Below are 24,946 nucleotides of genomic sequence, written 5' to 3'. Positions count from 1 at the left end.
TTCGTAAACGATGCAAGTAATGAATCCTGTAGAATCTTCTCAAGGAAAGTTAACTCAATCTTTCACTCCCGAGATCTCATAAGTAATTCTCCTTACTCTCTGCGGTACAATTCTTACGAGACTAGTTTGGAGAATTTGGTATCGAATCAATTGTTATTTTTCTTTATTTTCATTATTTGTCGGCTTGATATTGTAATGACTTAAGAAGGAGAAATTCCAACCGTGAAAAATTGGGGGCGTTGAACACCAGATAATGTGTTCACGAGATGATAAGGCGGATTGCGGAAATCAGTCGTCCCCGACGCAGTGTAAAGGTAGGACTATAGAAGGGTGAAAGCAATTTGACTATCAATGAGGGGGGATATTGTTATGAAACAGTGATATGATGAAAAAGAGAGTCAGGTCCCGAGGGGCGTTTATTTTTATGTAGAGGGTTTGGAGGGTAACATGTTGTGTTATAAAAAAAGGCGTATGAATATTTCCGGTTGATAGATGAATTTATTTGTAAGAGAGCTTTGTTTAAAGTTTGACTCTTGACCACGAGAGAGACTTTTAAAGAGAGTATCTTTTCATATATGTGCACGATCCTTCGCAGTAACCGCATAACCGCAGTTCATATATATGTATTTCATATGTTTGTTGTTTGAAGTATCTTTTCAGTTGACATGATATTAATTTGCAATTTTCAGTAAAGAAACGTCCGACAAAATTACACCGAGTATTCTGATTGTAACTTCTCATTTAAACCTCTTCCCTCTAACTACACAATGTTTGTCTTTCGTTTGCGCTTTCATCTCATGTTGGGTCTATGGGTGAAAATGTATGTTCCAAGGTAATAATTACGTAGCTGCGGCGGAGCTGAGAACGAAGGGGGGAGGGGTAGGGACTTTAGGAAATTTAAACTAGATTCATGTGCGGGACGATAAAATAGATACCTATTTCAGTAAACTTGACTTCCACTCGCGTATGTCAAGGGTTGGGCGTATGTGTGTGAGTGAGGGGATGGGGAGAAAGGGCAACTTCAAAAGGAGAATGTGCAGCCTGGGTGTAAACGTCACCTCCTACAAGGGTACATGAGGGAGGGGGGAGGGAGTTAGGGAGACAATTGAATCCCTCCTTCTAAAATTGACCTCCTCTCCCGATGCATGATGGGAAAGGGAGAGTTACTCCCAAAAGGAGCATGCGAAAAAGGGGTAATTTTTAGGGTCGGATTTCCCCAGCAACCACTTTTGATCGATTATACGATCTTTCTCTTATTATACACAGATGTCTTCTCACTAATTATGACATGCATAACTTTATTTCGCTTTTTCGCTCTCTTCTCCATTCTCTTTCGTCATTGCAAGCTTTTTCCATTCGTTTTACATCGTTTAAAGGCTGTGAACCTGTTATACAGACCCAGGTTATAACTCCCCCTTTCCGCAGTTTTCTTGCTCTTCCTTTCCTACTCGCTCCTATCTCAAAATTCTGCGATAAAAGAAACAGCTGACAATATTAGAGGGGAAGGGAGGGGTTGGGAAAGTTTGAACACCTGGGGAATCCGTAGCTGCGGTCAATATCCTTTTTCTCTTTTTTTCCCTTTCTTCATTTTTCAGTTAGCAAGACAATTCACTCTTTCATTTAGCATTCCTAAAATGAGTAAAAACCTAATTTGTAAAGCATCCAAATTATATCAGACCATGGGTCAGCTTCCAAAAGCTCTAGATCTCAAGCAAAAAAGGTGACATGAAGTAAGGAAACAGATCTCAAGCAAAAAAGGTGACATGCAGTAAGGAAACAGATCTCAAGCAAAAAAGGTGACATGCAGTAAGGAAACAGATCTCAAGCAAGAAAGGTGACATGCAGTAGTAAGGAAACAGTCCACTGAGGAGCATCGTAATCAAACGGATTTTCAGAAAAATTTTCAAAACAAAAAACTATAAGTAAAGAAAAATTTAAATTCTACTGATAACACCTTTAGTTACAGCAGTTAAAAGTCTTAAGAAATACATTTATTATTCAAATACCGCCCCAAGAAAAGAAAAACTTCCTAGTAAACAAATGCTACATAAGTCTTACATTAATACTGATATCGATAAGTAGAAGCTACTGTACATTTCCTCTGCTCAGTGTACGAGTCGTGAGTCGCTGATTATTCATTACGTTATCGCTTTTTAAAATTGGTCCTTGGGCTGAGTACAGATTTTCTGGAAGAAGCCCGTCCAACTCGGTCAGAGATGGATTACACTCTTACAACAGTCAGAGCAGCAGCACCAGAATCACAAAAGTAATTTCAAGGTCAATGCGGCAATTTCCGAGATGAATTTTCTTTCAAACACTCAAGGTTGTTGTCATTTTTGCATTCATAAATGTAGTCTAATTTATCAAAGATAGTATCTGCGGCTTCCTAAGCCCCACCCTCCTGGTTTGACTGTGCTGCCATACTTTTCACAAGGTTCTCTGCTGTTTCCTGGGACTGCGCTGCCAGAATGCCAAATGTAAACAGAAGCACTTCTTTTAGCTCGTGGCGATATCGTCTGTCATCAGTTATGCTGTCCGTGTTAATTTCTTTCTTGATAAGCTGACAACTGAGATAGAATGCTGTGAAGAATTCTTGGAAAGTCTTGTGAAGAAAGCCATAAGGTCTAGTCGGTCTTAGTTTACTGCCTCAGGGCTGAACTGACAGAAATCCAAATCCAGGTAAATCGCTTTCCTTTTTTTTTCCAAGCTCCTTTTCGTCAAAGTCCAAGTTCTCTTCAAGTAAACCTTTCAAAGCTATCGAGCCAAGGTGTTTCAATTGGCTTTCGTAAAGTCCTGAAGAAGCGTATCGCAGTATTTTCGAAATTTGACTCCAGCTTCGTGCCGTGCCGTAACAACCACGCGACATTATTGTAGCACTCGGCCTTCAACAATTTCTGAAAAAATTGGTAGCTTCTTCTCAGAAACTTCATCCGATCCATCGAGTATAAGCAGAACTTCAGATTGACTGTGGCGAGTGAGGTCGAAGAATCTCTTTCTTTGGTCGTCACCGACATCTCGAGGTAGCAGTTCATCATTAATGGCTTCCCAAAGGTCAGACTGGACTTCACGACTTTTAATCAAAAGCACTATGAGGAATTTTGCGAACTAATTTCCGGTTGCGCGTTTTTGAGAGGCCCAGTCGAAAAAAAATTTTCTTGCAGTAAGTTGTCTTTCCCACGCCAGGCTTACCCTCGATTAATACAACTCTTGGTTCTTCACATTGCTCTTGCGGGATGAAGATCTCAGACATTGTGACAACTCGGACCGTAGCTGTTCCTCTCGCTCTCTCTTTGTAGACGACTTTAAGTCTGGTGTAGAAGTCTCCAAGAGAAAAGTTTAAGTGGTCACACCACGGAGGGGGGTTTATCGTACCCTCGCGAATTTCGTAGAGTTGGCGAATGTTCTAAATCATTTTGGTGGGATCATAACCATCTATAATAACAATAGATCTCGTAAGGTATTAAGTCAAACTATTGAAACCACATTGGTTTTTCGAAATATTGTAAAATAACTTTTTTCCAAGCGAAAATCGCTTCAGCACTTCAAAGGCTCATTTTTAACAGCGCCAATCATCAAAAATGGCACAAATTGAACTACTCGTCTTTTCCCAACACTCTCGTCTGAGGAATTTACTTGGCTACACATATTTAGACCGATCCTTTGTGAGAACAAGTCACATAAAATTTTCTTTTCAACGGTTTTAAGCTAAAAATTACTTTCCAGTTTGACTATTACTTTGCCTTTGCCGCTATGACCGTAAATATGCAAAGACAGTGAAGTTCAGAAATGAAGAATTTCTAGCATTCTATTGTAATTTAATAGTTTACACAATGGATTCTTACCCATAAATACTTGAAAATCATAAAAGCCAGAGACTCCGGATTTAAGTCATTATATTTCTTCCTAAGATGTACAAAAATTAAAAAAAATATACTCTATTGTGAAACCAAAAATATCCATGCATTAGGCGAGCATAATAAGCTAAATTAATTAGTTAAACTAGGCAACTGTTCTAAATAAAATATCCTCAAACTCACGTGAAGCTGACAAACAATTACCTATTATCAACCATATGGCTGTAAGTGTTTATAATTGTACTAAATAAAATTATTCAGATACATCTACAGGGAGACTCTCACTGAGTGAAAAGTCATGGATTCTCAGCATTTCAATTTGTGCATTTTATAGGGAAATAATTCTTACCTGAAATAAAAACCAAGAGACAATTAGACATGCATCGGGTAGAGGTGACTTCTTTCTGAAATGAACACATTCATTTAATTAACATCTACATGTGTAAAATTATAGGGTGCACACTTTCCCAGAAAATTGTGAAAAATTGAAGTGGCTTAAGTGATACTTTCCTTTATTTGTATCCTAAGCGAGGATTTCCATAAACTGCAAGACCTTTGATGGTGATATTACAGGTATTATCACTGGAGGGGCGGGGGGAGGGGGGGGTTATGGGGGCATACCTCCCCAGAAAACTCTGAGAAATTGAAGCGGCTAAAATGATGCTTTCCTTTATTTGTATTCTAAGCGAGGATTTCCATTATGGGAGTGTTCGATATATGGTTAATATATTAATATACACTGCAAGACCTTTGAAGGTTATTAAATTGCAGGCATTATCTCTGAAGTGGGGGGGGGAGGTGAAGCTTAAAAGGATATACCTCTTAGAAAATTGTAAAAACATAAAAGTGGCTAAAGTGATGCTTTCCTCTATTTGTATTCTAAGCCAGGATTCCTCTGTAGGAAAGTGTTTGACTGGGTACGAAGGGAACAAGGTTTATTGGGCAAGATCAAAATGAAGATATAAAAACATAAAAAAATTTAAAGCTCAAAAGGGATGGGCACGAACGGGACACTCAGACGGATGTGGGTAGCTACCCAAGATAACCGTATCATTATTTATGGGGGAAGCATCACATGATTTCAGGGAGAGCTCGTCGGGGAACAGTCATCGCCAACAGAGTATAAAAGGAGGGGAGGAACAGATAGAAACTGACCGTCAATTAACTGGCAATAAAAGAGGGTCTCAAAGGGGGGGGGGGGGGTGGGTTCACGTTGATGCCGGATTGACGGTTAAAGATAAGCCCTTTTGACGGTTGACGGTTAACCTTTTTGGAATGTCATTTCTAAAAAGTTTTCCTTATGATGCGTTTGTAAAGAACTGTTAATTTATAACACCTTTTATTAACAAATAACGAACGTCTTAGAACACCAGAAGTATTTCCACACTGGAAATCAGTTCTATCGATGACCAGGTTTACTCGTGACTAGAAGTTAAAGGACTTACATAAAAGTGTTTTGTGATATATCAAAACTTTTATTAATAAACAACAGAACCCGACATTTGACGGCTAGCATTGGCTTGCTTATTTGATGGTTGACGGTAAAAAGATTGCGTTTAATTTTTGGCGGTTGACGGTTAATATTTTGGCCATTTGATGGTTGACAGTTAACTCCACTGAGACCCTCATTAAAAAGGAAGGGGAGATCATAGCAATATCACAGAGCCTAGAGGGGGATCAAGTAAATTTTATCATGACACGACCGAAATCCTCCCAGACGCCGACACCTATCAGGCAAAGACGTCCTCTGTGATCGAAAGCGGACAGTATCGGCGCTTGAACAAAGATTCGACAGACTGTTGAGGAGGTTGTCCTAGAAACTGCGCTTGAAACGAAGCGGACATCTTGTAGAGGCTGTCTAAAAAAAGATGAGACCACGACTCGAACAGCTGCCTAGAATGTATGTTTTACCGAAGATTCATAAAGCCGATGTACCTCTGAGATCGCCTGAGTCAAGTGTGAACATCTTTGCATATATTTTGTCCACTCATTTAGCGAACATTTTATCTCCGTTTATAAGAAATATCTAATAATAAATATCTTCCTCCTACTAAGAAACATCTTCTGTCAAAGGCCATAAGATTTAACCGTCAACCTACTACTCCCCACTGAGACTAAACTGACAATAACTGATAACGTCAGAAGAAATCCTGTTTTTCATGCTTAATACGATCAGCCTATCTTAGATTTCCCGGATGATATTTACACCTCTAGAAAAACGATAAAGCAAAGTCAGCTTCTTTTGCATCAAAGAGCAATTTTCATTTTTGCCAAAGAGCCGCGCAATCAAATTCAGTATACGTAAGCGTGCTCAAAATCCCGATAGCGTACGTTGATAGTGTGCGCAAATCGCTTCGCTAGAAAATTTTCTTTTTCGCCCGAGCGGCCATGGTTAGCGCGGGGAAAAACTAATACATGTCGCGAGAATAATGGATACAAACAGAGACTCGGCCCACCAGTCCCAAAACGAAGACATTTTCCGACCTTTTCGCTAGGACTAGAGTTCTTAAATGAGGCAAAAAAAAAGAGAAAAACAACGGAAAAGGAGACTCGGCATTAGCGCTGTCACGATTCGCTTCACTGTCCGACGGTGAAATAAAAGTGCCATTTCATTCACATTCACTCATTTCATTTTCATTTCATTCACCCGGAAGGTCCTGACTAATCTATCACCCAGATCCTCTCTTTTAACTCAAGGATCTGGGTACGAGACTAGGTCCTAACCCTGTCAAGAGCCGCACCTTATCTTAGCGGCGTGGGGTGGGGTGGGGTGGGGGTACCTGGGCTACTAAGAATCCACCGATCTCCTAGGCAATTTAATAATGACCTTATCTTGCAATCTTTTTTTTTCAGCGTGTTCTATTGTTCAGCGCGTGCGCCATGTCCGCCATATCTCAAGCGGGTTTCGATGTCATGGGGTAACTCCCGTAAGGAGCTTGCGGAAAAAAACATTATTCTAGCGTGGGATTACCCAAACAACCCTGTTTAATCGAGTCCGTGATCTTTGATTCATTATGCATAGATGTCTCTTGACTACTTGTGACATACATAACTTTACCGCGGTTTTTCCTCTCTTGTTCATCCTCTTCCATCGTCGCACATTTTTTTCCATTCCTTTTATATTATTTAAAGGCTGGTGAACCTGTTTTACAATCCCGTTTTTGATTTCCCCCTCCCCATGTTTTCTTCCTTCTCCTCTCCTACTCCTTTCCCAGATATTCTCTGATAAAATTAACAGCTGACAATATCTGAGGAGAAGGGTAGGGTAGGGAAAGTTTGAACACCTGCATAATCTGTGGCTGCCGCCAGTGCCCTTTTCCTCTCTTTTTTTTCCTTTCGCCTTGTTTCAATTAGCAAGACAATTCACTCTTTCATCCCGTAATCATGACCAAAATAAAACCGAATTCCTAAAGCATCCATACCACATTGAATCACTTGCGTCAATTTCCAAAAGATCTCAAGCAAAAAAGTTGACATGAAGTAAGGAAACAGTAAACGAAGGAGCATCGGGATCAAACTGATTTTTCGGAAGAATGCAGAAAAAAAAAGCAAACACACATAGAGTTACTTGGAGAAAACTTGAAATTCTGCTGAAAATACTTTTATTTACATCAGTTAAAAGTCTTAAGAAATACATTTATCATTGAAATGAAGCTCTTACACTAAAGTAATTAATCTTAGTGAATAGATTCTACATAATATGGATATATCGACAAAGTTCAAATGGTAAATTGGCCACCGTAACGATTACAAAAGCTGACCGTCGTTTCGAGCGTTAGCCCTTCGTCGGAGCGAAGGGCTAACGCTCGAAACGTCAGCTTTTGTAATCGTTACGGTGGCCAATTTACCATTTCAACTTTTTTGATATATCCATATTATTTCGTTACTCCCACCGACGCAGCCCCAAACGGTTTCTTTTGAAACTATCAGCCTTTATTCAGATGCCACATAAGTCTTGCATTAATATTTATATCGATAATTAGAAGCTACTGTACATTTACCCTGCTTAGGGTAAGAGCCGTGAATCCCTGATCATTCGCTACATTATCGCTTTTTAAAATTGGTTAGAGCACAGAGTATAAAATTTCAGGGGAAGCCCATCTAACTCGGCTAGAGATGGATGACACTATCACACAGCAGTCAGAACAGCAGCGGCACCACAATTATCAAAGTAATTTAAAGGTCAACACGACCCTTCTAGAGATATGTTTTCTTTCAAATACTTACTTAGCCAGAGCAGCAGCACCAGCTTTACAAAGGTTATTTTCGTTCAGAAATAACATTTCCAGAGATGAATTTTCTTTTACACATTCAGCCAGAGCAGCAGCACCAGCTTCACCAATGTTATTTTCTTTCAAATCCAACATTGTCAGAGATTTATTTTCTTTCAAACACTTAGTAAGAGCAGCAGCACCAGCATCACCAATTTCATTAGATGACAAATTCAAATATGTCAGAGATGTCTTCTCTTTCAAACTCTCAGCCAGAGCAGCAGCACCAGCATCACCAATTTCATTAGATGACAAATTCAAATCTGTCAGAGATGTATTGTCTTTCAAACTCTCAGCCAGAGCAGCAGCACCAGCATCACCAATTACATTAGAAGACAAATTCAAATCTGTCAGAGATGTATTGTCTTTCAAACTCTCAGCCAGAGCAGCAGCACCAGCACCACCAATTTCAGTAGAAGACAAATCCAAATAAGTCAGAGATCTCTTCTCTTTCAAACACTCAGCCACAGCAGCAGCACCAGCATCACCAATTTCATTAGAAGACAAATCCAAATGTGTCAAAGATCTCTTCTCTTTCAAACACTCAGCCACAGCAGCAGCACCAGCACCACCAATTTCATTAGAAGACAAATCCAAGTCCGTCAGAGATGTATAGTCTTTCAAACTCTCAGCCACAGCAGCAGCACCAACACCACCAATTTCATTGCTAGACAAATTCAACTTTGTCAGAGATGTATTGCCTTTCAAACACTCAGCCACAGCAGCAGCACCATCATCACCAATTTTATTCCCATGCAAATCCAACTTTGTAAGAGATGTCTTCCCTTTCAAACACTCAGCCACAGCAGTAGCACCAACGCCACCAATTTCATTATGAGACAAATTAAAATTCCTCAGAGACTTCTTTTCTTTCAAACAATCAGGCAGAGCAGCGGCACCGTCATCACAAATTTCATTCAAACTCAAATCCAATTTTGTCATACTTGTATTTGTTCTAAGAATGTTGGTTAGTAAGATAGTCTTAGCCCACCCTAATCCTAATTTGCTCCAAACATTAATGGTTTCAATTTGGAGACAAGGGCCAAGAGTGCGGGCCAATTTTACATCGAGATAATTTTCATTTTTGCATTCATAAATGCACTCTAATATATCAGTCATATTATTTCTGGCTCCCCCACTCCCGTCCTCCTGGTTAAACTGTGTCGCCATACTTTTCATAAGGTTCTCTGTTGTTTCCTCGAACCGTGCGGCAAGAATGCCAAATGTGAACAGAAGCACTTCTGTCAGCTCGTGGCGATATCGTCTGTCAACAGCTATGCTGTCCGTGCTAATTTCTTTCTTGATAAGCTGACAAACGAGATTCAAAGCGGCGAACAACTCTTGGAAAGTCTTGTGAAGAAAGCCATAACGTCTAGTAGCTCGGAGTTTACTGCCTCCGGGCTGAACAGAGAGAAATCCAAGTTCAGGTAGATCACTTCCTTTGTGTTTTCCAAGCTCCTTCTCGTCAAAGTCCAAGTTGTCTTCTAATGAACCTTTCAAAGCTATCGAGCCAAGGTGGTTCAGTTGGCTTTCGTAAAGCCCAACAAGGTCCGCCTCGTCGACTTCTGAAAGTTGTCTCTTTGCTCTGTATCTTCTTAGTATACAATCCACTATGTCCATGTACAGCTTACTTCTGCTTTCAGGAAATACACCGTTCAAATCTTCATAGACCAGGCAAAGAAGCGTAATGTTGAGAGGATTCGTCGACATTTCATGTAAGGTTTCATCATCATGCAGTCGTTCGATGAGCTGTTCGGCCAAGTTTGTCTTCTCTCTGAAGTACTTTTTGATGAAGGTTTTCACATCTTCGTCAGTGAATCCCTCCACCTCTAGCAGCATGTCGCAGTATTTTCGAACTTTGACTCCAGCCTCTTGCCGTGCAGTTACAACCACGCGACATTTTGGCAGCGCTCGGCCTTGAATAATTTCTGAAAACATTGGTAGCTTCTTCTGAGAAACCTTATCCAATCCATCGAGTACCAGGAGAACTTTAGATTGATTTTGGCGAATGAAGTCGAAGAATCTCTTTCTTTGGTCGTCACCGATATCTCGAGGTAGAAGTTGATCATCAATGGCTTCCCAAAGGTCAGACTGAACTTCACGACATTTAATCAAAAGCACTATGCAGAATTTTGCGAAGGAATTTCCGGCTGCGCGTTTTTGAGTGGCCCAGTCGAAAACAACCATTTTGCAGTAAGTTGTCTTTCCCATGCCAGGCTTCCCTTCTATTAATACAACTCTTGGTTCTTCACATTTTTCGTGCGGGTTGAAGATTTCAGAAATTGTGACAACTCGGTCCGTAGCTGTTCCTCTCGTTTTCTCTTTGTAGGTGATTTTAAGTCTGGTGTAGAGGTCTCCAAAAGAAAAGTTAAAGTCTTCACACCAGGGAAGGAGGTTTATCGTACCCTCGCGGGTTTTGTAGAGTTGAGAAATGTTCTCAATCATTTCGGTGGGATCAAAGGCATCTACAATAAAAATAATTCTCGTCAGGTGTTAAGTCAAACTGTCGAAACCACCTTGGTTTTTCGAAATATTGCAAAACATTTTTTCCATGCAAGCGAAAGTCCCTTCAGCGCTCAAAGGTCCGTTTTTTAAAAGCACCGATCATCAAATGGCACAAATTGAATTACTCGTCTTTTCACAAAACTCTTGTTTGAGGAATTTTTTTGTTTCGCATATTTAGATCGATCCTTTGTGAGAAAAAATCATCTAAGTTTTTCTTTTATAACGGCTCTTTACATTGAAAATTATTTTCAACTTGACACCTACTTAGCCTTTGCCACTATGACCGTAAATATGCAACTTTTACATCGGCCAGGCGCAAAATTCCAACTTCTACCCAATGATATATTTATTCAAACTAACTAAAATAGGTTAGAGGAGTATGGAAATATAAAAATATCTCGCGGTTTCGGCGAACTTCTTGTACAGCCGATCAACGTAATATGCACATTTACGAAAATTCCACCCAACAATGCACAAAAGCGGACTCAATTATTTGCAAAATTTACGCCTTCGACCCATGGTTGACGCCTGAATTGAACATTTTGCAGCTTTTTCATGCTTTGTGATACCATGAAACAGCATTTAGGGGAGAAAAATCTCTACACCCATGTACAAAAATGTTGCCGCCGAAAGGTGATTCATCGCTCTAAGTGTCCTATTGTTATGTTTATCACGCATGCAGTAATGAGAGACAAGAAAAGAAATCACTAAAAGGAAAGAGAGATATGAAAAATGGTCATGTTAATCCAAAATATTTGTTATTATCCATTTAAAAAGTTTCCTTATTAATATTACTTGAAGTGCACTAATTTTGTATTGGATAATGTATCCTCTAATTTTATACTGTACTAACTTATTCAAAGGACCCATCTGCTGTGTTTATTATCCAAAAGCTCCCGTGAAATCGCCAGAAAATAGTATATTCACGAAAACACACTAAATATGCCAAGTAGATTATTATTTTGATCGATTTTTCAAGACTTTATAAAGTGAAAGGAACTGCTTACAAACTTTATGAATATTGTGTCACGCAACGTAATCATGCAAAATTCAATGACAAGATCGTCCGAAAATCAAGTTTTACCAAGTTGTATTTATTTCAAAATGAAAATTTCCTCTCTCCTACGCGCAAAACTGACGCTATAGTTTGTAGTTTGTAATCGGCCTGGTAGTTTTCCACGGCGCAGCCGGTGAGTGGCTTCTCGATCCTACTTTCAGCTTCTTGCCGCCTGGCGGTTTTTTGAACATAGATGATTATAGAAAAGACCCCAACTAGAAGGCATCGAGGATAATTCGAAGTAATTATAAGAATATCGTGTGCCTCTCAATCCTTTTAAAATCAAGTGCTATCGAGCAAAAATCTTATCGTTTGGCGGGTGTGACTTGGTTTTGATTGACATTCTATTTGATTGTTATGATGAGTAGCAATTTTTCAAAACGTGTCTGACATACTAAAGAAGTTACCGCTATGACATGGTTTGAACTGTGATATATATCTGATATTTCGAAGTCTTTCCGATGGCCACCTTATCAACAAAATCAGAGAAGAAAACGTTTCAGTTTACACGAAATTTACGCGCAGATCCATGGAAGGTACCACTTGTCAATTATTATTGATTCGCAAAATTAGATTTGGGTCAAAGGTTAAATAGTTAACGCGACAACAGCACGATAGACGGTCAAACCCAAAGCAAAGATGCAACTAACTGAGGCTCAATCCGCGTAGATTGAGCATACATTTGGAGTAAATAAGCTTGTATGCAGAGTCACACGGGAAGAAAGAGCTCGAACGAGTGATAAGTATTTTCAGCCCTTAATAATTGCAGAAAAGGGCACATTCAGCTCTCTCAAGCGGAATACATCGGCTATAACCCTTGAATTTAAAAACCTCCGCACCACAGCGACATAGAAATATAGAATTGATAAACCTCCAAGGGAGGAATAACGAAAACACCGTGACCAAAAACTCGACTGATTTCGTGACTACACCTGGAAACGAGACCTAAAATATAAACTTAAGAAACTTTTCCTACTTATTCTTGGTGGGAAAAGACACGACATCTGGCTCTTTAGCTGTTTGTCCTATTTTGTGCTGCTACCAGTATAGACGAGACCCAACGAGGTCAAAATAATATCTCAAGTTGCATCTCTGGCCTCACATTGTAATATATCTCTTAACCCGTTGTCAAGTTGAATTTTGCACGAAGTTCTTAGTGGTATAATCAGCCCCAGCAATTTCAATTATTACCCAGTCAAAAAATTAAATTTGTCTAAAAGGTTGTGAAGCACAGAAATGGGAGTCCAGGCTTTTTTTATCGCATTTTAAAATACAGAAGAACATGGGTTAGCTTAAGAAATGTTACACATTCCGTGAGCCTTTAAAATTAAGATGAGTCAATTACAGCCAATCTGAGCTATCGTCACCCATTTCGCAAAATGTTTCCCAGGCATGGCGAAGTACCATAATCATTGATTTAGCGTCTTTGTTCTCCTTCTCTAAGAAGGGCCCCTCTCGAATCTGGTTTTTGTTAATGAGCGCCCCTATTCTGATAAGCACTCCCACTGGATAAGCACTCATGTTCTGTTAAGCGCCCCGATACTGTTTCAGTGATGGCACTGCTAGAGTATATTTGCAACGAGATCAACCGTAGTTCATTTTCCTTTCAGTTCTCATTTAAAGCCTCGTTACAGAAAACGGTAACCACGTGAGTGCACAGTTTCTTCAAACGAATAATCTCGTTTGTGACCATTGCCTTGTCGGTAGTTTTAGTCTTGCAGGATCCCTGGACAAGTCTGTTCTGTAGTCTTCTATATTAATGGAACAATTCAAGCTTTTTTTTTGCATATTCTTCTGTTTCTGAGAAGAAAAATAAGCGCCCTATCCCTAATGAGCTTGTTTTGCACAGGCACCCTTTCTTGAGGCACCAAAAGTAAAGGCCACCGGACGCTGCATCGAAAATTACAGTAGCTCTGATACAGTTTAGAATTTTGACAAGGAAACTAATCACGCCCGCCTATTTTTTTCTTTTAATAAATTGTAAAGTCGTCGAAAAAAGAAAAGGTTTTCTATAGTTCCCCTTTTGCATTTTTTTGGCGACGACTGGCCTCCCTTTGATTTCTCCCGAAAACCATGTTATGATCCCCCCTAAATCCTTCATTTCCTTCTCCCCGCCCACTCCTAGCTAGCCAACCAATAACGACTTTTCATCACGGCTGGTTATTTAAACAAAGTTTAGCATTTTTTTTACAAAACTGCCATCTAAACCATCTTCATTTTAGTTGAATCTTTTATCTGAACATTTATTTTTGACAGTGTCAAGAAGGTGGAAAGTTAGCAATGTATGGAAATTTATTGAGTTAAATCCACCGTCACTTAGAGAATCCCTGCGGCTCACTGTTGCGTAAAACCGGGGTTTGGGTTAGACCTCGGGTAAATAACCGACCCTAAGATTCTGGTTCACGACTCGTGACTCGAGTTTGGGCTTTGAACACGTACATACATCATCAAAACATCATTAAAACATTTAACGGGAAAACTGGACGATAGATGTCAAACCCAAAGCAAAGATGCAACTAAGTAGGGTATGATGGGTGTACATTGAGCATACATTTGGAGTAAATATACGTGTAAGCAGAGTTACGCGGGAAGAAAGAGCTCGAACGAGTGAGACGTATTTTCAGTCCTTAGGACCTAAATAGGAAAAAAGGAATTAATGCAGGAAAAAAGGCCGTTCAGCGCTCTCGAGCTGAGAACATCGCCTATGGCCCTTGAATTGAAAAGTACCCGCACCACAGCGACAGAAAAATAAAGAACATGTAAACCTCCAAGGGAGGAACGATGAAAACACGGACCAAAAGCTCGAGATCTCGTCATTGCACCTAGAGAACATAACTCACGAGACTTACAAAATAAACTTAAGGAACGTTTCGTACTTATTCTTGGCGGGAAAAGACAGACATTTGGCTTTTTAGCTCTTTTTTCTATTTGTGTTGCGACCAGTGAAGGCAAAGACCTTCGCTTCAACGGTTTGCCGGATTGGTGTTCGTATTAAAGAACGATGTTCTTGGAAGAGGACAGATTTCTACCTTGAGCGCATTATCAATGAGGTCTGTAAGGAGCTCATGCAGGCAGTCCCCTCAGAGCTACCCTCATTGACACTGGATCGAATAACAAATTATTTTTATAATGCAACTTTATTTCATTGTCATGAGGGTGGAGTAACAACCCACCTCTTTTAAGTACATGCCAACTGGTTTAGGTTACCTAGCCGTGAAATCAGTTGATCACATACTGGTAGCCACAGACTTTGGACGTGGGTGTAAAGTTAAGATGCACTTTTCACACCCTCTTTAAGGGTAGAGTGCCTGTGAGCTGGTTAGAATTTTATTGTAAACCTTGTAGAGGAGTTATTGAAAAAAAAAAAAGTAACATCGTCCTGATAGTGTTGTGGAACTGACCCTGATTCTGCATCTCATCCGGATGTTCCACCCCTGAGTTCACGTTGTCACTCACTTGTCGGCCGTCTTCACTGTTCATCTGGCCACGATCAGTTCTGATTGTTTCGTTTAGTTGCCGATGATGATGACAGATATATTTTAATTACACGACTCGTGATGACATTAATTCCGTAAAATGATTTTAAAGTGTTAGCTTATCATGCTTTAAACCAGTTCTTGAGAAGAATCAGTAAAGAGAGAAGTAGGTTTTTTACAATCTGTTCGCTTACCCGAATCTGCTAGCCTGAAGAGAGAAATCTGTTTTCACGACCCGCCACAGAGGTAAGTTTCCAATCATGTTTTCTTGAATTTTGGTACGAGATTAAGACTTAATTTGCATTTTTCTGATTTCGAATTACAAATGTATTCCTCTTGGATCCAATGATTCTTAAAGCTTGGATAATATTGCACGATTTGGGATCAGTTCGTGAGCCTCACTTTCTACGCGGAACACTGATCAACTCTGAAGGTCAATTTATACAAGTAATTTAGTCTGCATAGGTTATGAGCCTTTTTTTCATTTTGAAATACAGTCCAAAAAAATCGTTTGAATCACCTGCAAGATTCAAATAGCAAGAGCTTTCTCGTAATATCCTTTAGCCTTCTGATATTCACCGAGTGTATGAAACACACATCCAAGGTTCCCAAACCTTATCCCTTCTCCTTTCCTGTCGCCAATTTCTGTTGCGATAGCAAGAGCTTTCTCGTGATATTCTTTAGCCTTCTGATATTCACTGAGTGATTGAAACACAGTTCCAAGATTCCCATACCTTCTCCCTTCTCCTTCCCTGTCGCCAGTTTCTGTTTCGATAGCAAGAGCTTTCTCGTGATATTCTTTAGCCTTCTGATATTCACCGAGTGATTGAAACACAGTTCCAAGGTTCCCATACCTTGTCCCTTCTCCTTTCCTGTCGCCAATTTCTGTTGCGATAGCAAGAGCTTTCTCGTGATATTCTTTAGCCTTCTGATATTCACCGAGTGATCGAAACACAGTTCCAAGGCTGGCTTGTCCCTTCTCCTCTCCTATCGCCAATTTCTGTTGCGATAGCAAGAGCTTTCTCGTGATATTCTTTAGCCTTCTGATATTCACCGAGTGATTTAAACACATTTCCAAGGTTCCCATACCCTGTCCCTTCTTTTTTCCTGTCGCCAATTTCTGTTGCGATAGCAAGACCTTTCTCGTGATATTCTTTAGCCTTCTGATATCCACCGAGTGATTGAAACACAGTTCCAAGGTTCCCATACCTTGTCCCTTCTCCTTTCCTGTCGCCAATTTCTGTTGCGATAGCAAGAGCTTTCTCGTGATATTCTTTAGCCTTCTGATATTCACCGAGTGATCGAAACACAGTTCCAAGGTTGCCATACCTTGTCCCTTCTCCTTCCCTATCGCCAATTTCTGTTGCGATAGCAAGAGCTTTCTCGTTATATTCTTTAGCCTTCTGATATTCACCGAGTGATTGAAACACATTTCCAATGTTCCCATACCCTGTCCCTTCTCCTTTCCTGTCGCCAACTTCTGTTGCGATAGCAAGAGCTTTCTCGTGATATTCTTTAGCCTTCTGATATTCACCGAGTGATTCAAACACAGTTCCAAGGTTCCCATACCCTGTTCCTTCTCCGTTCTTATCGCCAATTTCTTTTGCAATAGCAAGAGCTTTCTCGTAATATTCTTTAGCCTTCTGATATTCACTGAGTGATAGAAACACATTTCCAAGGCTCCCATACCTTGTCCCTTCTCCTTTTCTGTCGCCAACTTCTGTTGCGATAGCAAGAGCTTTCTCGTGATATTCTTTAGCCTTCTGATATTCACCGAGTGATTGAAACACAGTTCCAAGGTTCCCATACCCTCTCCCTTCGTTTTTCCTGTCGCCAATTTCTGTTGCGATAGCAAGAGCTTTCTCGCAATATTCTTTAGCCGTCTGATATTCATTGAGTAATTCAAATACAGTTCCAAGGTTCCCATTACATGCCCCTTCCCCTTCCCTATCGCCAATTTTTGTTGCGATAGCAAGAGCTTTCTCGTGATATTCTTTAGCCTTCTGATATTTACCGAGTGATTGAAACAGGAGTCCTAGCCTTCCATAAGTCACTGCTTCTCCAATTCCGTCGCCAATTGATTTTGCGATGGCAAGTGCGCTTTGAAAAAGTTCCTTGGCTTCTGCAAGCCTACTTTGTCCGTTGTATTTGTCTCCCAGTTCAATGATTGTTTTTCCGGTATTGTGGAACATGGCGATAAGTTTGTTGGTGTATCGTACTGCGTTTGTGTAACCGGAGATTGCGTAGTACGCATTGAATATTACCTCAGAGACATCCAGTCCGTTCATATGAAAGCCTAGATTGTTGAGTAAGGCTAACCATTCATAACACAAATGAGCGGCTTGTATACCACGATCAGTGTTTAGAAGATATGTGGCAACATCTAAACCTATCCTGATCTTCTGTAGGATTTCACACGTGTTAGTCATCACGTACTCCTTTTTGTTTGACCAAATACCTTCCTGAAATGGAAAAAAAATCAACAGGTTAAAATACAGAAAACTTAAATAACTAAATTAGATGATGACTCTTGGTAGCTATCTCTCTGCAAAAGTTTAGACAGTGCTCACTTTCCACGAATACTTGTTAGTGCGAGTGCAACATTACTTTTCTCTCTCCGTTTTTCCATACCTAATAAATTGTGCATAAACAACACTGATTCTTGACAAATCGCGATGCAAAATTTACGAAAACATGTAACTTTTAGACCCAACCTATGGGGGGAGAGTGCTTAGATCAATTTCTTTCCGGTATGTGCTGTTCTTCCTCAGAACCGTTCTTAATCCCCCCTCTCTCATAGACAATTAATTTCTGATCCTCCACCGTTCCCCCCCCCCCCCCCGAAAAATGATATGATCTCCAAAATCCTCCATCTTCCTTTTGATGGCAAAACGATAAACAGATAATATCAAACTGGTTCATATTAACACTGATTGCCCCCCCCCCCAGCTCCCCCCTCCCATGCCTTTTGCTGATGTTTCATTTGCGCGCAATTCAGATAAACTGCATCAAAAGCATCTCGGATTTAAAACTTCGCTTTTGGATTCATTGAGTTGAGTATTTGATATTCGTCACAGAAAATTTTTGTATTATTTTTCGATCACCGCATGGGCTTATTTTGGGCAGTCAGTGAAACCTGTTAAATTTGTCTTTTATTTTCTGACAGAATAAAAACGTGAATTCTTTCAAGAAAAGTGAATAATGGGCGGAAGCCATAGAACTATAAGAGAAAGACGGCTCACCTTTATAAACAAACTCGTCCCTCGTTCAGTTTCCTGGTCGTTTAAGTAGTGAAACCAGAAGTTCGAAACTGAAAGAAAAACGTATCCTGTCAATACTGAATGCAAATAAATATGTGTTCTTGTCCAAGGGTGAGGGGAAGAAGGCTAGATATTCGCCGAGTTCTTTTTTCCCCTATGGTTGGTCATCGGTTCGTTAAGAACGCTAAAGAAGCTATTATCCAGCGGCTTCTTGACCCAAAAGGCTTGGCTGATAAAGGATTCGTTGCATAACCAAAACATTTCACTTTGATAAGATCCAGGAATGATTTATTTATTTCAAGAACTGGGAAAGAAAGCCAACTGTGTTTGTAGCACATGACAAACCTACGAGGGCCGTTTATTTATTTCTCTTTTTACTATGATTGTCTTCTACCGCTTTTGTGATTCCTTTGCCGATAAAGATTATGGACTTAGTAAGGCTGCTCAATGCAAATTTCTTCTTGCTCAAGAACAAGCAAGTTAATTGCGAGCGGGAAAAATGGTTCCATCTCGCCCGTTCAGTCAGTCATCAGAGCTAACATTTCGCTTCATATTACCCACGTGTTAGCTATATATCAACTAGTGTTATCACAAAATAGGGATATGACTGATCGGTAAAAAACACACCGTTGAACTCAGCACGTGGCACGTGCTGAGTTTGATGCGTTGTTCGTGTGACTTCAGAAATCAAAAGCAAGAAATTGAAATCAAAGCCTGTAAAAGAAAAATGACGGCAAATAGCAAGAGTCACAAGGGTGAAGAACAAAGTGTTAAGGTGGCTGAACACAGTTTTCGCGCGCGCTTTTGCCGATGCAATTCAGCGCGCGCGCAAGGATTGCAAAAAACTAACATGCCGTCAATAGAGCGGTCGTCTTATTTACTCAACACGCATCCGCACTATCTGTGCTATTTTTCTCTATAGTTGGCGCAGTGTATTGAGAGCTTTAATCTTTTATTACAAAGACATGTTAGAAAAGTTAACAGTGCAAAGAACCCAGCAATTCTCAGCTTTTTCGTCGTTACCGAGAGAACCCGGTTAAATGCAGCGCATGCGTAGTAAGTCAAAAAATTGCGATTGAATGAAAAATTGCTTTCTCGGAAATATGCCTATTTCTTGAGAACCACTCATTAGAATTTCACGAAATTTGGCACGAAAATACTTTAGGAAATAAGAAACTGGAGTATCGAAAAAAATTGATTTTTAACAAAGGAAATTCTAGATAATCGAGTAAACCTTCAACAAGGGATAATTAAAGATCTCTGTTAAATTGTTAGCAAAATGGGGTTAACTTGTGAGTATCGTTACAAGCTTGTTGCATGCAAATTATAAAGAAAAGCTAATGACTAGATTTTCTACAAATGAACAAAGCCGATTTTAAAGGCCTGTTTATATTTATTCATGTTGCCATGACGATGGTGTCGCGAAAAGTTTGCACGTGCTCATAATAAATTTTTCCTGTTTCAGCATATTTAGTAGTTGATTAAGTAAGTTATTATTTCTTGTCGCCAACATTCATTTGTGGAATGTCAAAGGAAGTATTGACCGGCGTCGTGTTATCGAGCCTTCAAAAACAAAGATGTATTCAGTCAAATAGTCGCTAGTAAAACCGCATGCATAAATTAACACTATGATTGTCAAGCAAGCCGATGTAACAGGAAATTAGTGGCCACGAATCATTGAAGAATGTGTAAAACAAAACTGGAACTTTGTCAAGTTAGCTTAAATTATCATACCACTCGGGACTTAGCGTATCTGGGTGTGTATATCCGTAGCTTATAAAACATAGCATTTTTCTAACTGAAGAAAGATGGGATTGAGATAGGTCGTAGAACAGAATGTGTAATGTTGGATTGTGAAGAATAAAGTCAAGTTAACCGAAAGTATACAGTACAAGTCTGCAGAACCAGCGTGTGCAGAGTTTCCTTCTAAAGTAAGTGAGAAATTCTGCTAAAAATGGCACATACGTCAGCGTAGCTATAAAAAAAAACAAAGTTTGGCATAAACTAATTTATGCACCCTGCGCCGCGTTTAACATTATCCCGGATGACTTATAATGGTAAATACTTAAACATTCGAACATGTGATTTCGGGCCTCTTTTAGTTAAGCTTCGGTGCAGGGCAAACATTTTCCCACCCTATTAACCCGCCCATTGTTTTTGAACATTCCCTTAGGTACGTCGAGTTCTCATTCGATGGGTGTTTGCCCTCACCTTTTCTGGGATTAGGTTTCTATTTCCGGTTTTACTGTAACTTGATTTGATATTAAAAATAAACGGCCACTCAACTGAGTGGCCAAATTACGGCAAAGTAAAGGTTGTCCGTTTAATTTTCCCAGCAAACCGAGCTCACCCCTAGCTATGCACAGTGTAAAAACACTTGGTTATAGACAAGCGAGCAAGAGGCATATAAACAAAGTTTGTCTTGTTAATTTGCTTGCTGCCAGTTTTGGTGACCGAGAGATCAAGGGTGTTAGAGAAAATGGTGAAAAAAACACAGGTATCAAAAACTGTGTTCAGCCACCTTAACTTGATCCGTCGATAGAAAAAAATGACAGAGAATCTCAGTTTAATTATTTAGACCACTGAAAGAACAACTCGTCAGCAGATTTAAGAGAGTCTCAGTGGGGTGATGGTTTTTATGGCCAGCGCTTAGAAATTCGGGCATATTACGGCTAAAGGATAATAATTTTCAGTTGCGATAAACAAACACATGTTTATGGGTAATTTTTTCTATGCTTAGCGGCTAATGCAAAAGTTTCCAAGTTTAGTATCCTGATCGTTTATTGAATGAAACCAAAATCAAGAAATCGTGTCTGCAAAACAAAGATTTATGAAAATAGCCCGTGTCATAACAATGTTTGAACCTGATCTTAAAACTACGGTAGCCCATAGAGGACATACCACAATTTTTTTGTCGTGCGATAAAATCAAAATATCGCGCGATAATTAAGAATTTATCGCGCGATATTTCACACTCAGCGTGTGCGTGATATCAGTCACGCAGTCGACACAGTAAGATGGCGTTGTTAAAGTACTCTTTAAAAGGATTTTTACTTTTTGGAATAATACATTTATCCAGCGCTGTATTACCGCCTTACGTTGGCAATGGCTTGCCTAATACTCTCTAGAGGATCGATATCATTCATCACTACTTTTCTCTTGATCTGGGTTACTCAGAGATCCACGGCTTTCTTCTGTGTTTTCATGGAATTGAAATAGGCTTGCGCCAGCTGTAACGAGTACTTATGCGTCAGGGTCTATTTTTTTTTAATATAGATTAGTGAGTAGCCTTTCTGCAAATATTAGTTTGAGCTAAAACCGTTTCCCCAAAAATATTTTTCTCACCTTGCCTTACACGTTTTAAATTTTGTACAACTTCACGAAACGCGTCGGAGAAAAAAAAGAAGTTTTACAACTAATATAAAGTACTGCGATAATCCATTTATCGCGCGATAAGAAAAGATGTGGCATGTCTTCTATAGGCCACCGTAGAAAACACGTATTAACAATAACTATTATTAAAAACTAGATCATTGGATAATGCCATTCAAGACTTTTTATTGGCTTAGCCATTATGGTATATCAGCCAATATACCATAATCTACAAATATGGTAAGGGTACGTGTCAGCTTAAAATTAAACGGGAGCTAAAACTTTAATAAAATTTAATAATTTAAGTTAACGATTTTAATAAAACAATTATTCCACTCGCGCTTGTTGGATATGAGATGATAGATAGCCAACGAGGCGCTACGCGCCTCGTTGGCTGTAATCATCTCATATCCAACGCGCGCTCGTGGAATAATTGTTAATTATTATATGGCTGTCTCACAAGGACTGGGAATTACTGTATTCACGAATTTGATTGGCTGAAATCAATGTTGAAAGCGGTCTAGATTTTCCCATCTAGACTGGCATCTAGACCGGTCTAGAAAAAAAAGATACAAAGAATATAAAAAATTGGCATATAAGACACAGCTATATAATAAGTATCTTATTAACCGAGCTAGGTCGGTCTGTACGGGAGAATCTTGACCTCGGTCGCTGGTACCGACTTTACTGCGTTCGGTCTGTACTGGCGACCTCAGTCAAGATTCTCCCATATAGACCTCCCGCTCGGTTTATAAGAACTAAATATACTAGTACGAAAATATCGAATCTTTCTCGACTTATGAGACTGTTTCAAATTCGGAATCCTGTCATGATGTTTTTCGCGGAGTTTCGATCTGAAATATTTCAGTTTTCAAAGACGAGAGAAAAACATTACTCAAGTTTATTTATCCTCTTACCTTACAAAGATATATAAATAGTGTCTTTCTCGGTGTTGTTTGACAAACGAAACTAAGAAACTTGGTCTTAAAAGACAGAATAATAGTTAAAAATTATTCCACGAGTGTGCGTTGGATATGAGATGATGGATAGCCAACGAGGCGCGTAGCGCCGAGCTGGCTATAATCATCTCATATCCAACAAGCGCGAGTGGAATAGTTGTTTTATTAATAAAAAACGCCCCCAGGGTATTAGACAAATCTTCTCGACATTATTTTGTAAGAAGAAGCCAGATATTACAATGAACAGATATTACATATTGGTATATTGGCTCATATACCATAATGGCTAAGCCAGTAAAAAGTCTTGAATTGTATTAGTCAATGATCCAGGTTTTGATAATTATCAATATAATAGGATGAAAAAAATCGAATCTTTCTCGACAATGAGATTTTTTGAAATTCGGAATACTGTGTCATTTTTTTTTTCCACAAAGCGGTTTCGATCGAAATAAAAGTAAAAAAAATTATAAATCGTGATATTTCTGTTGTTTATTCTTATGACCGTGTACGAAACTAAAAAATCAAGAAACCGAAAAAAAATTCCTTCAAAACAAAGACAGGAGAAAACTAACCCGAATGAAGACAAATAATGACCCTGATCAGTAAAATAATGATAATGGTACTGACAATAATAACAATAATCAAATCCCTAAAACATCTCATAACATCTTCTCCGTTCTGTTTCCTCATTTCTGTTTCTTAAAAGAGAAACCTCCGACAGAAGAGAGAAGTCATATCACAAACGATGAAACGCGCGTAGTTTTCTTTTTACGAGATATCATATTTGTACAAGGCTTTGCTCTCTCCTTTGTTTAACCCGGTGAAAAAACTGTGAGATGACTGTAAACTGAAATAATCTTCACCCCTAACACCAATTTGAAAGATTCACTAGAGTACTAGCAACTAAGAAAGTTATTTAGGGAGAAACTGGCAGAGGAAACGTACTCATTTTGTAATAATGATTTCGGCATATTGTAATAATTAACTCATTTTGTAAGACACACTGCAATATCATATTGTAATAATCTTCAGTTTACGCAATTTGTAACAACATCCTATAGCAAATTGTAATATGTTGCTGTTGCAAAAAAAAATATTATTACACAGATTGGGTATTTTCGGTTTCCCTCCTCTGAATAGTGACTTGTCAAGCATAAAGCATTGAAGGAATAAGGCAAAACACGTTTGCAATAATGGTAACAAAAATGTATACAGCAGGAAATTGCACTTAGAAAAGCGTACTGGCTGTGTACACATTCTTTTAATAATCACATTTTTGCGCGCCGTATCTTCCACAAAACATAAATGTAAATGAGCTTCCATGAAAATGCTTGTTTTCCTTTGGAATCTAATGGAGTCAATGTCATTAAGAATATAACACTGCCGCGTGTTTTTCGCAAACAATCGTAATGAAGAATATTAGATCTCACCTCAAAAAAGGCTCAGAATCAGATTTCTTGCATTGGTGAAGGGTGATCCTCGCTGAATTCACTTGAAGGGTCAATGGCAGCTTTGACCAACGTTTAAAAGTCTCGCTTTTGTTGGATGTTACAAAAACCAGGAACGGGAAATGGAGAATGAAGAACGAGGAATGGGGAGCGGGAATGGGGAGCGGGAATGGGGAATAAAGAACGGGGAACGAGGAAGAAGGAAGGAGGAACTATGAACGAAAAACCACGAACGGGGAACGACAAATAGGGAACAAGAAACGAGGAACAAGGATCGAGGAACAAGGAACGAGGAACGAGGGACGGGGAAAGACAAACGGGGAACAAAGAAAGAGGAACGAGGAACGGGGAGCGAGAGACAGGGAATCCGAGAGTCTGGTGCTCAGACTCTTTTTCTTGTCATTTGCAATTTTTAAGTGTTATACGGATTACCGCTATACTTTCGAACCTCGGATTCTCGTTCCAGATTTCCTTTTCCCCATTCCTGATTTTCATAAAATGTACGAATGTAAAATCTCTTTCATAACGGTTGGGTTATCAACGCATGTTTGGTCTGCACAGTCAGCTACTGCTGCTGTTCGGGATGAGTAAACTTGATCTGCTCTAGCCTGTGAATGGACCGATCAATTCGAAACTTCAACAACCATCATCGGCTCCCTCGAGCAACCCATGGGCATTTAACTGTCGTCTGTATCTAGAGAGAAGAGAATTTGAACCTCGCTTGGGTAGGATGGGGAATTTGAA

General features: G+C 39.5%; 1 protein-coding gene, 1 long non-coding RNA gene and 1 pseudogene across 3 annotated transcripts in view; all 3 read right to left on the bottom strand.

Annotated features, from left to right (window-relative positions):
• The window catches only part of LOC111347498 (uncharacterized), a 125,250-nt pseudogene that overhangs the window by 10,780 nt on the left and 89,524 nt on the right, over positions 1-24,946 (bottom strand). The window lies entirely within an intron of this gene.
• On the bottom strand, positions 2,324-4,293 carry LOC148726337 (uncharacterized). Its single transcript, XR_015989419.1, has 3 exons — positions 4,204-4,293; positions 3,843-3,903; positions 2,324-3,432 (listed from the first exon to the last, which is right to left on the bottom strand). It is a non-coding gene; the product is annotated as an uncharacterized LOC148726337 (long non-coding RNA).
• Positions 7,419-10,846, bottom strand: LOC148726336 (NACHT, LRR and PYD domains-containing protein 3-like). Its single transcript, XM_088727023.1, has one exon. The coding sequence runs from the start codon at positions 10,568-10,570 to the stop codon at positions 8,078-8,080; it is 2,493 nt and encodes an 830-aa protein (XP_088583149.1). The 5' UTR covers positions 10,571-10,846; the 3' UTR covers positions 7,419-8,077.

Source organism: Stylophora pistillata, chromosome 7 (genome assembly GCF_964205215.1).
Source record: "Stylophora pistillata chromosome 7, jaStyPist1.2, whole genome shotgun sequence".
Taxonomy (NCBI): Eukaryota; Metazoa; Cnidaria; class Anthozoa; order Scleractinia; family Pocilloporidae; genus Stylophora; species Stylophora pistillata.
The sequence above is the reverse complement of the archived record's forward strand: the minus strand, read 5'-3'. Positions and strand labels throughout refer to the sequence as shown.

Excerpts from the sequence above, each read along its gene's own strand:
- LOC148726336 (XM_088727023.1), bottom strand. The coding sequence starts at position 10,570 with ATGATTGAGAACATTTCTCAACTCTACAAAACCCGCGAGGGTACGATA.